Below are 14528 nucleotides of genomic sequence, written 5' to 3'. Positions count from 1 at the left end.
CCAAGGTGAAGGAATGAAGAAATCAGAAATTAGCCATTATACATAAGGAGGCCCCGAGGATGCCTTTGACCCAGTAGTGAATTGCTCCTCAACGCTATTTCTCGTCAGGTTGTGCCTCTTATATTTGCCATCGACTCACCGCTGAACCCTTGTCAGCACGAGCATCCAAAAACAAAAAGGTCTACGGGGTATTCGACTTGCAATGCTTTCATCTGTCCTAGCAGCCTGGTCTATTCGCCTTCTATCAGTCGCAATATCGCCAGCCGAACCTGTTCGCTTGTCTGAATTCTATTATGCCCTCCGTGTCGAATCCTTTCCCACCGTAGGTGCTTTCTACCGTCCTTGCTCTTCCATTCTTCTCGATCAAGGTTGCGAGGAAAGTCGACTAGGCCGTTGGTTGCAGAGTCCAATACGTGTTCCCAGTTCGCGCGACCTTCCTGCCACGGGATCTCGTAGTCGTTGCGAGCGTGTAGCATGACCAGATTGAGCTGGACCTCGGGCGTCTTTGCTAATTCCACCAGCCTAGAGCTCGCGTCCCATTTGTCGAGAATGTGGGAACGCAACCAATCTTGCACTCGAGGATATGCCATCAACGGAGATAGAATCGGAGGTGTAAGGCCTTTAAACGAGTAGGACTCGAGTAGATTGGGCAATGAAGTAAAGCTGGCGATGGTAATTAAGCCCTTTGGCGGTGCCCTGCCTAGTTTTATCACCCATTCGTAATAGGTGGCCGTCGAAATAAACGTGCCCATGGACTGTCCAACCAAGACCACTTGGGCAGGGTCCACATGCTGGTGGTCTGTTTTGCGTCGATCCTTGACATTGTCGGACTCTCCAGTTAGAGTAGACAGTAATGATACAGCGTCCTGGATAACACCCTCCTCCGTGGGACTACCCGTGCTCAGGCCGAATCCGCGGTAGTCGAAGGCTATCACATGGACCGGTTTCTCTGGGGTCGACACACCCAGCATCTGCTGATATGCGGAAGGGCGGTAATTGGAGGCGAGGTGACCAGCATTTCCATGACAGGCTAAAACAACAACTGCAGTCGGATCATTGAGAAGAAGTTGAAGACCAACGCTTTTGGAAGCGATCTCCCAGGGCTTTAGGCCGAAATCTGCCTGCTCAGTTAAGGCTTTCTCGTGCTTGGAGTAGAGATGTGTAGGGAGGATATGCCAGGCAAACAAAGTCACATTGTCAGGGGTGGTGACGGTGAAGGGTTGAACTTGGTGATGGAGGAAACCAAATTGCTCAGTATTGTTCAGATCTTGAAAATAGGTGGGATTGAATTTGTGGACGTAGGTGGCATTGCGCTGGACCACCGGCAAGGTCAAAGCACCCATAGCTACTGCATAGATCAATCCACACCCAGCCAGACCCCAGAAGGCTCGGCGGAAGAAACTGTCGAAGGCCATTGCAATACAAACTAGGGCGATCGGGGTTGAGCGGAAAGGAGTAAGGGGTGCAACAGGTCAATTTCACACATTCATCGTGAAAGCTTGCTGTTCCAGGTAGCGATGGCACATGGAGATCAGATACGTGGGAGTGGTCAGACACTGCTGGGGCTTTGCTATCAATGACTGAAGATTACTCCTATCTCCAGTCGAGGCTGAGGCTGAAGATGAAATTGCGGTTGCGGCTGCGGGCCGCGGGGAGCGAAGAAGGCCCGGCAAACCTTCCTCCAGTTGCGGCAACGTTGTGTAATTCTTCCTGATGCACATGCGCCGCCGTTCATGCTTCCTCCACTGTTTCCCATCTGAACCAGCCACAAGAGTTTATCGGCCTACAGGTCGTCTTTCAATCACCTCATGGCCGAGGTCACTCCTCAGAAACGGGTTCTGCCCGCCCGTGACAGACGAGACCTGATCTCAAAACGAAGAGTGTCCTCGCCTGCGCGACCTTCTGCTCCTGTATCCGCGGCCACTCCCACTCCGCGCAGACAACCCTCCGCTGTCGCCTCAGAACCCCGCCAGAAGCGGCCGTACAAGAAAAGAGCCAGTCTCGTTCGGGTTCAGACTCCAGTCTCGGTTGCACGGTCATCTCCCTCGATTTCCGTCGCGGAAGATGCCTTGCCCTCTCGCATTGATGCGAACCAGCCGCTCCCTACGGCAAAACAGAAACAACCCTCCGGTCTGTCTGTGCATGAATATCAATCGATTGCGGAGAGCGCAGTCCTTGCCTCATCCCTACACCGTTCTCGTATGCAGTGGCTTTACAACGGGATATTTCAAAAATACTGGGTCAAACCTGTCAAGCGGAAGGGTGTGATCGAGGCTCCCCCCAATAACCCCGATGCCAAAACGATGCAAAGGCTGGGTGCTGCAACTGTGACGATTGAGCCTCACACATTTGATGTGGTTTTCTACACAGTTCGCGATCCGGCGGCTCCTCCGCCATTCCCACGCCATCCAAATCAACATACCATCAAGCACATGGCTCCTCCTCCGCCTCCACCGCCACCATCTGCTTCTGCATATCCCAGTTATCCTCCTGTTGCTCCGTATAACCAGGCTCAACGACCGCATCCACCTCCATCTTCTGTGTCACCATCGCCATCCACGTCAGCTGCGCATCCAGCCTTCAATCCTCTGGCCCCGCTTACAGATACTCCGCCCTCGGCAGCTCCGTCCCCTTCCAATAAGGGGCCTCCTCCGATCCAGTTCAAACAAGAGAAGGAGTCAAGACCCAGTCCTGCTGCATTCCCATCACACACACCGCCAGCCCAACCCCCACATGAACAATCTCAGACGCCGCGTCCGGACTCAAAGCCCAATCCACCTTCAGGAGGGAGAAGCAGCACGACAGATCCAGTTATACAAATGCTGGCCGCACGAGCAGCGTCTGATCCCCAGTTGAAGGAGCTGATGAAGATTGTGGCAACTTCAATGGCTTCACCTGAACAATTAAAAGAGTTCCAGGCTCACATCGACGAATTTAATGAAGTAATCCGGCGGCAGGAGGTAGAGCGGCTTTCCAAAAGCGAAGCGCGGCCACCAAGCCAGCCGCCGTCCACGCCGACGATTGCAGAACCCCCAAGGCAACCGGCCTTGGAGCCCCAACCTACTGCTCCGAGTCCTGCACCTCTAGGACTGCCGTCAACTCCCTCTCCTGCAGCAGCACCCGGGCGATCATCAACGTACAATCCTCCACCGTCACAGCCACGTCAGCATCCGAATAATGCTTCCCGTGGTCCTCCTCCTGCAGGTCCACCACTCGGATCTAACACATTACCAGGAGTGATGCACACATTTCCACATGCGCCGCCACCAGTTGGGCGTGGGGCCCCAATGGGAGGCTACATTGGGTATCATCCTCAGCCGCAGCCGCCACCACCACCTCCCCCCGCTCGACCTGAGCCCTTCATCAAGCACATTGTAATGGAGATTACCAGTGTACCGTCTGGGAACCAGGCCGCGTGTTCGGATAGATGGCTCTTTCCCGAGTATGCCGTCTTGGAGATACGTCCGGGTGGTTTAGAGATGGTTTGCTCGTGGTTAGTGGAACGCAAGGGCTCTGAGATCACGGCGAGCGGCGAGTTTTCAAGAGAAAAGAGCGAGATTGAAGGCAAGTGGCTAGCGGAGCAGGAGTATTATCAGCCAGTGACCATGAGCATCAAGGCACTAAATCACCGGACAATAGAGACGATCGCCAAAGCAGCGAAGATCTTGCCGGTCGTGCAGGAACACATGAAGGAAGTGATGAGCAAAAAGCAACGGGCGCCGGTGGAGTATCTGGTGCACCAGCTGCCACGCGAAAGGGCACATGTGGGTGCAGACAGCACCGAGTCTGGGTTTGTGGATAGCGGCGTGGACCTTGGCAGTGATTCAGCATCTGAAGACGACGAATTGAAGGATGTCTACGGAATATGAAGTGCCGGGTCCGTAAACGAGAAGACAGGGAGGGGTTCAGATGGATCATATGCGGCTGCTTTAATTCGATTGGGCCAGCACCCATTACAAGGACTCTGATAGACTGTAGATCCCGAGTATTCCAAGGCTAGACTGGCATATGTACTGCTACCCGACCGGAGCCTGCTGGGGCGATGGATTCAGAGCGGTCACTAAGATCAGACCACGAGAAGAAACGGGTTCTCGTTTGACTTTTCCCCGGCGCACTTGTCGTGAGTGATGTGTACAAGGAGGAAACTTCAGCAAGGTATACAAGTACGGGAGGTTGCCAGGTGTAGTAAAATACAAAACTCGAAAAGGCGCATGTGCGGGCGTCTGATCACACGTGACTCGGTGAGATTCAAGGTCGCCGTCCATTCAGTCTCGGTTCATCGCTGCTCAACAACTCAACCACCCTCACAATTGTTCTTTCACCACCCCCATCAAAGTCAAACGGAACAAGGACAAGACGGGAAAAAAGGCTTACCAAGGGCGAGTTCGGAAACAGAGCCGAGCAAGTTCTTCCCCTTCGCCATCCGACGAACCCACGCTCCAACACTCGGACTCGAATCAGAGACCCTCACTCTGCCACCCCGCCCTCCCCCTGGTTCAGGGAATAAGACTCCTCGAAGGTGCTGTGGGACGGAATTGAGAGCCGTGAGAAGAAGCTGCGAGAATATGTCATGGCGCGTTGAATAGTGGCTCGCGGAGTTTCTGGGGAGTTCATCCCTACATACATCTGACGACTTTACGACTGGCCGATTGCTGGGCCTTGTACCGGCCGCCTTGTCTAACCAACCACATTGCCGTGTTACCAACCCCTGGGTCCCATCAAGCTCTGTGGCGCACGTCTGGCTGTCCGGCACCACCAGCACTCTATCCAGGGCTTACGCCATTATTGGTCCCTCTATCATATCCGACAAGCTCACCACAAGTTGGTACCCCCGGGCTCTCTATCGCTTTCCCCTCGACCGTCGCCGTTTCTTCGTTGCTGTACCTTCCAAGCCGCGCCACTTGTACGCTCTGGATCATCATTTTCCTAGACTTGCTATGCATCTTTCTTTCACATGTCGCTCTCCAATCTCGCCATTCCTTCTTCCTCTCCCTCCCACGCCTCTCCTCCTGCGAAGCCGACCCAGATAAAGTTCTATCGTCCTGCGCAAATGGCCCTTTTCGCCAAACTGGCAACATATCCTCCACTGGCCCAGGTTACGGTCGTCCCTCCGACAAGAGACAAAGTAAGTCCCCCGTTCCTTTCCCACAACTCGTTTCGTCCTCAGTAGGGCAGAGCCTGGCGAATATTATTCGAGGGTCGCTCCGAAACATGCGTGGTTATGACGTCTCTTCTGACACATGATTCCTCCACCTCGGGTCTGTCGCATTAACATCTAGTGTAGTTCAACTTCACAGTCGTTCTCGAGTCCTCAAAATCACTGCCGGAAAGGCCGTGGGAGGTTTCAATATGGTACGATCACGCTAGCTACACTGGGACCAAGGCTCCCTGGCACGCACTCGATCTCAAATTAGTCGACACCACTCCGGCCGTTCTTTATGACGATTCTCAGACGGATAATTACCGCTACACATTTTCTGGAGATCTCGACAGCCCCTTCGTCTCGGCCGACAGAACTTACAAGGGTCGAAGAGTTCCGTTTACTGTTCGCTATCGAGTTGATCCGGATTCGGAATGGTCCTGGGTCTATCACAATTTCGGCATCCGCGATGGTGAACTCATTCTACAACCTCCCGTTGACCCTACCTTCCTCGGCGCATCGCCAGTTGAAGTCGGCGAAGGTTGGATTCTTAGGAAAACCCCAAGCGATGCGCCAGAAGCGCGTCTCTATACGATTGAGTCAGCTCTCCCGATTCCTTCCCCAACCGAAGGAAATGCCACAATCGAATCACTTGTCTTGGGCAGAGTAACTCAACTCTGCCGGTGGTTTGCATTGGTACGGATATGGGAACCATGGTTTGCCCCGCGGCATGGCGAGCATCAACTGCATCTATCGGAACCGGCGATATTGCTGTCGTTTCTGAGGTGCGATGGTCTTCATGTTGTCATCTTAGCAATCAACGGGATCGACGACGTCCTTACTCAGTTCGGGTCAACACGGGAAGGCGAGATTGTGGTCCAAGCGAGAAATGATTCCGGGCGGGATCGCAAGTTCAAGCTCCTGGCAGCCACGGCGTGGAAATTCGAAATCGCAAATGCTGCCGTCATGTACGAGATGCGAAAACTAGTCCGACAGTCAGCAGCCTATCAGCAAAACCTTGAACGACTGGAGCAGCTGCCAAAGAGTATCAGGTCGGAGTCGCTTGACTCGGACACTGTTTTGGTCAATAACAACGAACCCTCGTCGCACCAACCACAGGTAAATCCACAGTGGTTGGCAAGTTGGTACGACAGCCTGGCATACTGCACATGGAACTCCCTCGGGCAGGACCTGAACGCCGAAAAGATTATGGCAGGGTTGGATTCGCTTGCGAAACACCAGATTTACATCTCAACCTTGATAATCGACGACAACTGGCAGTCCCTTGACGGCACTCAAGGGGCGACGGACCAGTTCCATCGAGGGTGGAAAGACTTCGAGGCCAACCCTCTAGGATTCCCTGACGGACTCAAATCTTCGATAGACAAGATCAAAGAGGCTCATCCCACGGTACGCGACATTGCTGTTTGGCACGCCTTGATGGGATACTGGGGCGGGATCTCTCCCGAGGGCGCTATCGCGAAGAAGTATAAAACTCTCGAGGTCACATTCCGTGACGGAACCCCAATGGCTGGACGTAAGCTCACCATTCACCCGGACGACATCTTCAGAATGTACGACGACTTTTACAGCTTCCTGTCCAATTCAGGGGTCACTGGCGTCAAGACTGATGTTCAATTTTCGCTTGATCTTCTGGCGAACACATCTGATCGACGGTCATTTACCAACGCCTATCAGTCTGCCTGGACCCAGGCACACCTACGCCATCTTTCTGGAAAAGCTATCTCATGCATGTCGATGATTCCACAAATTCTCTTCCACAGCTTCCTTCCCACGACGACACCAAGAATTCTCCTTCGCAACAGTGACGATTTCTTTCCCGATGTTCCGACATCCCATGCTTGGCACGTGTTTGTCAATGCGCACAATGCTCTATTTACCCAGCATCTGAACATTCTTCCTGATTGGGACATGTTTCAATCGAGTCATCCGTACAGTGGTTTCCACGCTGCGGCACGTTGTGTCTCTGGTGGACCTATCTATATCACGGATACCCCGGGTGAGCACGATGTGGATTTGATTCATCAGATGACCGCGCTTAATCCGCGAGGACAGACGGTCATATTGCGCCCCAGCTGCGTTGGCAAGACCATGGGCGTCTACGACAAGTACGACGAGAAGGGGGTATTGAAAATTGGTGTCTACGACGGCCGGTCCGACGTCGGTTCGGGGATGTTGGGCGTTTTCAACATCGCCGAATCGGAGATCAGCTTCATCCTCCCCATTACAAAGTTCCCAGGCGTGAATGCACCCGCTTCGACGGATGGAGCAACACAGATTTCAAGTAGAAAATGGATCGTCCGCTCACATATGTCAAAACGCATCACCGCTCCAATTCACCCATCCGATCCGATCCGAGCAGACACCTTGCTTCAGTGCACGTTAGCCCCGCGAGGGTACGACGTTTGGACGTCCCTCCCTGTGCACACGTTTCGTCTCCCAGTCTCGAATCTGGAAGTCGACGTGGCTGTGCTGGGTCTTCTGGGCAAATTCACAGGCGCATGTGCGATTGTGGAATCAAGCTTCAACCATTCTGAGGTTGATGCCGAAACTACCCCTCATCGACTCAAGATACACGTACAATTAAAGGCGCTCGGTGTCCTCGGCATTTGGATATCCGACGTCCAGTCTCGGCAGCGCAAGGTGGAAGACATGATGGTCATGGTTCAAGGAAAGGCTGTGCCACAACATGTCATTGGATTTAATGCAGACCACGGACCTGAGGGAAGTGGGGTTCTCGAGATCAACATTGCCTCAGCATGGAAGAAGATGGAGCTAGAGCCTGGGTGGAGCAACGAGGTCGGTGTCGACGTGTTTCTGCAGTGACTACCGACCTCTTTATGGTTTTAGAAAAGAGAAGGGAGTAGGGGCGGCGGAGCTGAAACATCTAATCCAGTATTGGAGGTTTCGGACACTTCGATAAACAAGTCGATGCTTGTCTTCCGGCCAACCTCGAGAAGCGCATTTTATCGTCAAATTGTTGCATGGGGTATCGCCAGTCCTTTGAGGGAGGACAGCGCGATTGTCAGCATTCCTCCCGGGCGCTAACACACCACTTCATTGCTTTTTAAGTCTGGGGTTCGTTTTGCACGCAACACTGCACATTTTTCGCTATATATTTCTGTCCAGAACGACTCAGATGTTTCGAATGGACCCGGTTTTCCTGGAAGAAGTCATATACGTTGCTTCAACTTTACGATACAAAAGCGCGCAGTACCATGATATCACGAAATGAATTGAGGAAATGTTGTGAAATGTCAGGGAAACGGGGAGCATAGAGACCCGTGTCAGCAAGTTTGATGAAAGGAGGAGAGGACCGTATACGAAGCCAGCTATGAGCAAGGGAAAATTTATGCCGCATGAAAACGTCAAGCATGGCGCTACGTATCTGGAAGAGCAAAAGGGTTTACTTGGACGAACAGCACTGCAGCCGCCAGCCAGCAGCGTGGCGTCTTGTCATGACGGAACGTACGTCGGATAGAGTGAATAGATAGATAGACAGACAGGAAGCATAGAATGCCAGAGAGAGACAGAGAATCACAAGCAGACGACGAGTCTTGTAGGGACCAGAAAATGGTACAATGCAGAAAAGTTCAGCGTCGCGCGCATAAGTAGGTGAAGTGAGTGAAGTGACTAGATGCTTGGTGTGATATATCCATATCCACATCACTATCTTTATCCCTGTCTCGCTGTGCCCGCGGTGCCCACTGCCCGCGGTATCGTATCGCATCGCATCTCAGTGGCAGAAAAGGCATGGGGAGGCGCGTGAATTTCGTGGACGTGGTGGAAAGGAGATGAGAAGGGCGGGAATGGATCGAAATCAACGGAAAGAGCATCTGATCTGATCTGGTATCGAGCATACAAACCACCACCAGCCAGCCAGCCAGTCCACGGGCAGTTTCAGTCACCGACCGAGTACGAGGGACGTACATATGTATGTTTGTACGTTGGTTTGCATGTGTGTATATTCCTAAAACGGCCCAATGACCCTACAAGTTGAGAGCCCCTGGTAGAGACTGGGCCTCTCGGTATCAAGATATCAAGAGACGGGGTCACCCTGTCACTGAAGCCACAGATATGGACCGCGGATTCGAGTTACCGAAGGGTCTCTAGGCCCCTTTCACTTTGCTCATTCCGTGACTTGAAAAGCCAAACTGGCACCCAGGTTGGTGGGGGGGTGCCGTGTTGCTTCTATCAACCACCCCCTTCTGTAAAGGGTCAGGACTCCATGAACGCCATGATGTAGGACTTGATGTGTAGTTGATGGGGGGCAATTCCAAGCGTAAAACAGCAACCAGTTCATGATTGATTGAAACAATTCCAACCTCCAGCAAGGTATGTAGAGCTCTAGCCCGCCTCTTTTATTTGTCGTCATAGAAGCCTTCTTTTTCCAGTCTCCGTCGCGCTTCTTCCAGAGCCCATGTTTGTATCCTAGAATGTGAACAATAGCATGTCAGTTCTCCATGGCAATATAAAAGGTTTGGCGCACGCAATGAGCCAGAAAGATGAATGGGAACATGGCTTCTCGCCCTCGGAGCCAGCCAGCAGGAGATCTTCAGCCACCCTCCAATCACCAATAACCATTGACAGTCCGACAAGCTACAATCGGGCCACGAAAAGAAGCAGGAATTGCAAGGGTAATACATACGAGGTATCCTCTTTCATGGTATATGCTGCGACTGCCACGACCCAACTCGCCACAAACACCCACGCAAATCCCTCCCATCCTTCTTTTTCATATTTCTCTCCCGGCCTTTGACCCCAGAGCCACCCTGCCGGAGCATCAAAGTGGTCGTCATGTCCATGGGCGTCGCCATGGTGACTGGGATGAGTGTCTTGCCCACGGTGCTCATTGTGAGCGGTGGTTGCCGTGCGAATTGAGGGGCGGGCTAGGGTGAAACGGGATGACGAGGTGGTAGAGGATAGAAGCGACACCGACGGGCGCGCAAGGCGAGAGGGTAAACGATGCAACATGCTGGCTGCGGTAACAAGTGATGCAATTGCAGGTTTCACAGTTGACTGGAGGTCTGAGGGGAGGTGCCGAGAGGAGGGCGCGCCGGTCTGGAAGAAGAGCCGTCGGGAATCTTCTATTGTCTCGTCTCAGTGTCGACGACAGAGAAGAGTATTCGAGTGGAGGACGGACCACGAGTCAACAGAGATGGAAACTGGGGGAGCTGGAAGCTGGAACGCGAGGTGGTTGTAGTGGGTGAAAGAGTTGAGGTTGAGACCATCTGAAATGCCAAGCCTTGGGAGCTCCGAGTTGGAGAGTCAAAATCTCGGATCCGCGGCATCGTCAACGTCAACCTCGTCGTCGACCCATGCACTGTGGCACTCTACCACATACAGAGACTGCTTCCATGGAAAAGGATATACGCAAATAAGCAACCACGCCCATTCGTGCATTTCAGTCTTTCCATGACCTACACTAAAACACATGGCCCGCTACTACCATCATGCTTTCCTCGTTGCTTCTTGGCTACTCGTGTCTTTGCTTTGCTTTGCTTCCCTTCCCTTCCCTTTGCTTGTGCTTTTTGCGGATACATTTAATGCCGTGTGCATGAACCGGAGAACTCGAAGAATGGGAACAGCTGACCTCCCACACACGACTTCAATGCATAGGAGATCGCTGTCATAAGCCAAACTCCTCCATGAGAATCGTAAAAGAAAATAAAGGAAAAAGCCATCGACAATGCGTATCCGTCACAAGGTCACAAGTGCCCCCAAGGTCGTGCATTGCACGTTTCCCGCTTCCAGTTATTACAAGAATTCCTCGGTCTTGCTCTTGTCCTTGTCCTAAGTCCTTCCCGCTTTTGCTTTTTTTGTGTCCAACGATCACTCCCTCCCAATGCTGATAACGACATGCGCCGTTCCCATGCATCCAATTCGATAGCCCGAGCTTTCGTCATAAACGCCATGCCGTCGTACTGTACAAATGCTCCACAAGAAATCAAAGGGGAAACCCAATATTGTTTCCCCATCTCAGTTAGCTTCCACAACCTTTGTGAAATTTAAGGACGGTGAAATCTCGTGATCTACCGATGCCTCCACCGTATCCAGGTAGCTATTTGCGCTCCTGCTCTTCGGGAGGCACGGCTTCCTCGACTCTGGACTGGGTGATGAGTTGGGCGGATCGAATATTTGCCGGAACACCGGCTCTTGGAATTTCTGTGGTGGCCGCTCGGGACTGAGCGACACCCCTTCGGCCCTGCGCACAATCTCTTTCAGGGCCCTTGTGATTACGCCAGCTCTCACCACCAGATCTCTCAAGTCCTGCGTGTCAAATGGGAGCTTGTCACGGTCACGCCCACGCCCACGGCCCCGAATGGACTCCTCGGCGGGCGAGGCTTCTGCCTCCCGTCTATTCTGATGGATGGCCTGCAAGAAATTCTTAGCTTGCACGCTTTCTCCACGTGGCCGTCCGTAGGGAGGTGTTGCCGGACTGGAAATAGATCGTCGGCTCGTTATTCGTCCCTCTTCCTCCTCGATGGTCCTTTTCGGCGGAGGAGTCTCGTCGCCAAAAATGTCAGATGACACCGGTGAAGGTGCCCGAAGGAGAGCTTCGTCATCCTCGTTCACGGTGGCCAAATCAATGATGCTCCCTGCATCCTCCCACAGCTGCCGTGAGTGACTGTCCAAGAGTCCAAGGCCAGCACCGCGAAGGCGCAGCCTCTTAAGCTCTTCGACGAGTAACATAAAATCTCGAACTTGGCCGAATTGGACATGGACACTTTGTTGGCGATCTATGATGGATTGGGGAACCTTGACACTTCGGATCGACTCTCGGTTCACCGTTTTGGTCTCATCTGCCATTCCCGGAGCTTCCTCGTCCACGTCAACGTCGTCAAACTCAAAGTCATCGCTCCATTCTTCGCTTACAGGCTTGCTACCCAAAGCCCACGTACCAAACTTAGTGGCCGAGGATGGCGTATCACTTTCTGCGACACTGTCACGGTTGACGACCGGAACACTCTGGCTGCGGAGGTGCATGGTTGCATTGCTTTTCCGTCCAGAAGGCCGACTCCTGCCAACATGGCTCCCTTGCTTACCATGAACGGTTTGCGGCCGAGGATTGATACCATTTGGCTGATCGCTCCCAAACTTCGGGTGTTCTGACCAATCAAAGATGGACGATCTTTGGATGGACGGTTGTTCTTCGAAATCGTCTTCCAACAGCTGCTCAAAGCGAGTCTGGATTGGACTCGACGGTACCTCACTTGGCGTCTTTTGTTGTCTGTCACTGGCAGATTTGGGGGACCAGTCAATGTCATCTTCATCGTCCATGTCCCTCATTGGGGGAAGCTCAGGCTCCGCGGCCCGAGCTCGTGGAAACAGCTGCGTGGAAGGAGGGGAAGAGTCCAAAACAACAGGTTCACGATAGATTCTCTTTGGCACTGGCGTTAAAACAAAATCGTCCACTTCTGCTGAGGGACTTTTGACCGGAGTGGACGCTTGATCTGGACTGAGGTTTTGCGTCTCCTCTGTGGGCTCAAGCCCACTAATGCCGATGCCGATATTGGCAGATTGTTCGTGACCTGCCTCGCGTCGAGGCGATTGTGTATCATCTAATGTGGCACGTTGCATTAAATCCTCCAAGGCAGATGTTCCCGCTGGAACCTGGTCAACCGACATCTCATCAAAGATTGTTTCTATTTTCGGTTGGCGGAAACCCGAGTGACTGCTGGCCGTGGCTCGAGTAGCCAGTGAGTCATAGGCAGTGTCGCTTTGGAAGTCCATGGAATCATCATCGGTGAATACTCTTATATCATTGTCCGAGCTAGCCGTGGTTGGATCCGAAGGGGCAACAGAAATGCGTTTCGGCAGAGTAAATCGGTGTTGAGGAGGCCCGTAGGAAGGGGGGCTTGAATTAAAGACCGGGGTCCCGTCAGGCAAGTCAACTTCGAAAGTGGAAACATTCGACATCGGTGAGAGGTTAGAAAAGGCAGTCGAGGGCACAATACTGCCATAGGCTTCGTCTTTGTTGAGCCTCACGATTGGGTCCGTGAAGTGCCGTTGAGGCATACCCTTCCGCACAGAGTCCAACGTTCGACGAATTTTATGCCGCCGGATTGGCGCGGCCAGCTGGATGTCAGACGGCTGTGACATGCGGTCGTCCATATCTGTCAAGTCTCGAGGTTCTATGCTCCCACCGAGAAGAAGGGTTGGAGGGTAACCCTGAGATACTGAAACAGTGCGAGCACCTGCTTCTCGCGGCAACCCAGATGAATGTCGTTTCCTCGATTGGGTCGTCTCGAAGAAAGGCCGCCACGTGGGTTCGTGAGCAATGTAAGCAGGAGACTCGAGGTTTGTGGATTCGCTTGTCAGAGGTCGGGTATAGGGCACTCCAGAGAGCGTAGCTGATCTTTGGTGGCTCGTAGCTGGGCGTCTCAAGAGAGCCGGCGTGGCACCATCACTGTTCAGCTTTGAGGACGACCTCTTCACAAGCTTGTTGGGTTGGTCGAGATCATTTAGAGAAGGGCGAGATGGACCCGCAGAGTCATCTAACCTCGATGAGGATGAGCTAGGGCTGCCTCGACTGTGACGAGACAGACTTGAGATTCGTCGTAACCAGGTGGACGGTGTGCTCTGTTCCCTCCCGTCTGCTGACTCCCTGCCAGATGTCCAGGGTCTCAATATTCCATGTCTACTGATCGAACTTTCACGAGAGTCTGTGCCGGTACTCTCTGTTGTTGCTGAAGGGGTAGATGCCCGGACAGTCTTCCTCCTCAAGATAGATGTAGACAGTCGACGTTCCAGTCTCTCGGACAATGCTGGGAGGGAAGCAGAGGGTTGGGAGGTATGAGGACGTGCCGGCTGTTGTTGTTCGACAAAGACCGGAGAATGGGTGGCAGCATTAGAACCAGGAGCCTTCCTCTTGCCCGGCTTAATCAAGTATGAATCCCCTTCGGATGTACCAAGCGCCAGTCCCGCAGCGGCTACACCAAGTGTGCCGACAGCACAGAGCTGCAGGTAGAGGGTCAGCATGTGAGAGGCAGCGGGGGATGTTGTTCGTCAATGAAGTCTCCCTACCGTAGCAACGTGCTCTTGTCTCGATTCCATCATGCTTGACAGGCCCATTGCCCTCGGGGCACCACAACCCAGACACTCTGGAGGTCGATGGATTTCTCCGTCCTCATGGCGGGTTGACCATCAGCAGCAGGAGTAGAAGGACGAAGAGAGTTCTGAGAGGGAGAACGGCCGTGGATTCGTTGGCTGTTTCTAGAAGACGTGTGGACGCAAGGGATATGGGTCTCGATATACGCGGGCCTGGAAATTGGGTGAGGACACACGCGACTGGTTTGGAATGGGCCGGGTCAGGATGAGAAGGGAGGGTTGATCCCTGCGGATTGAGTCTCAGAGGACCAGCAGC

The 14528-nt window shown here is 53.1% G+C and overlaps 4 protein-coding genes across 4 annotated transcripts; 2 read left to right on the top strand and 2 right to left on the bottom strand.

Moving 5' to 3' along the window:
- Positions 1–230: 230 nt before the first annotated feature.
- On the bottom strand, positions 231–1415 carry Z517_02044 (uncharacterized protein; the record flags this gene model as incomplete). The annotated part of the gene is made up of 1 exon (XM_013431155.1): positions 231–1415. The coding sequence occupies one exon, from the start codon at positions 1413–1415 to the stop codon at positions 231–233; it is 1185 nt and encodes a 394-aa protein (XP_013286609.1).
- Positions 1416–1808: 393 nt separating this feature from the next.
- Z517_02043 (uncharacterized protein) lies at positions 1809–3869 on the top strand (the record flags this gene model as incomplete). Its single annotated transcript, XM_013431154.1, has 1 exon — positions 1809–3869. The coding sequence occupies one exon, from the start codon at positions 1809–1811 to the stop codon at positions 3867–3869; it is 2061 nt and encodes a 686-aa protein (XP_013286608.1).
- Positions 3870–4954: 1085 nt separating this feature from the next.
- Positions 4955–7987, top strand: Z517_02042 (uncharacterized protein; the record flags this gene model as incomplete). Its single annotated transcript, XM_013431153.1, has 2 exons — positions 4955–5125; positions 5285–7987. 2 exons carry the CDS (start codon positions 4955–4957, stop codon positions 7985–7987), a joined length of 2874 nt encoding a protein of 957 aa, XP_013286607.1.
- A 3153-nt stretch (positions 7988–11140) lies between these two features.
- On the bottom strand, positions 11141–14143 carry Z517_02041 (uncharacterized protein; the record flags this gene model as incomplete). Its single annotated transcript, XM_013431152.1, has 1 exon — positions 11141–14143. One exon carries the CDS (start codon positions 14141–14143, stop codon positions 11141–11143), a length of 3003 nt encoding a protein of 1000 aa, XP_013286606.1.
- Positions 14144–14528: the final 385 nt, after the last annotated feature.

Source organism: Fonsecaea pedrosoi (genome assembly GCF_000835455.1).
Source record: "Fonsecaea pedrosoi CBS 271.37 unplaced genomic scaffold supercont1.2, whole genome shotgun sequence".
Classification (NCBI taxonomy): Eukaryota; Fungi; Ascomycota; class Eurotiomycetes; order Chaetothyriales; family Herpotrichiellaceae; genus Fonsecaea; species Fonsecaea pedrosoi.
This window is presented reverse-complemented; position numbering and strand designations above follow the sequence as displayed.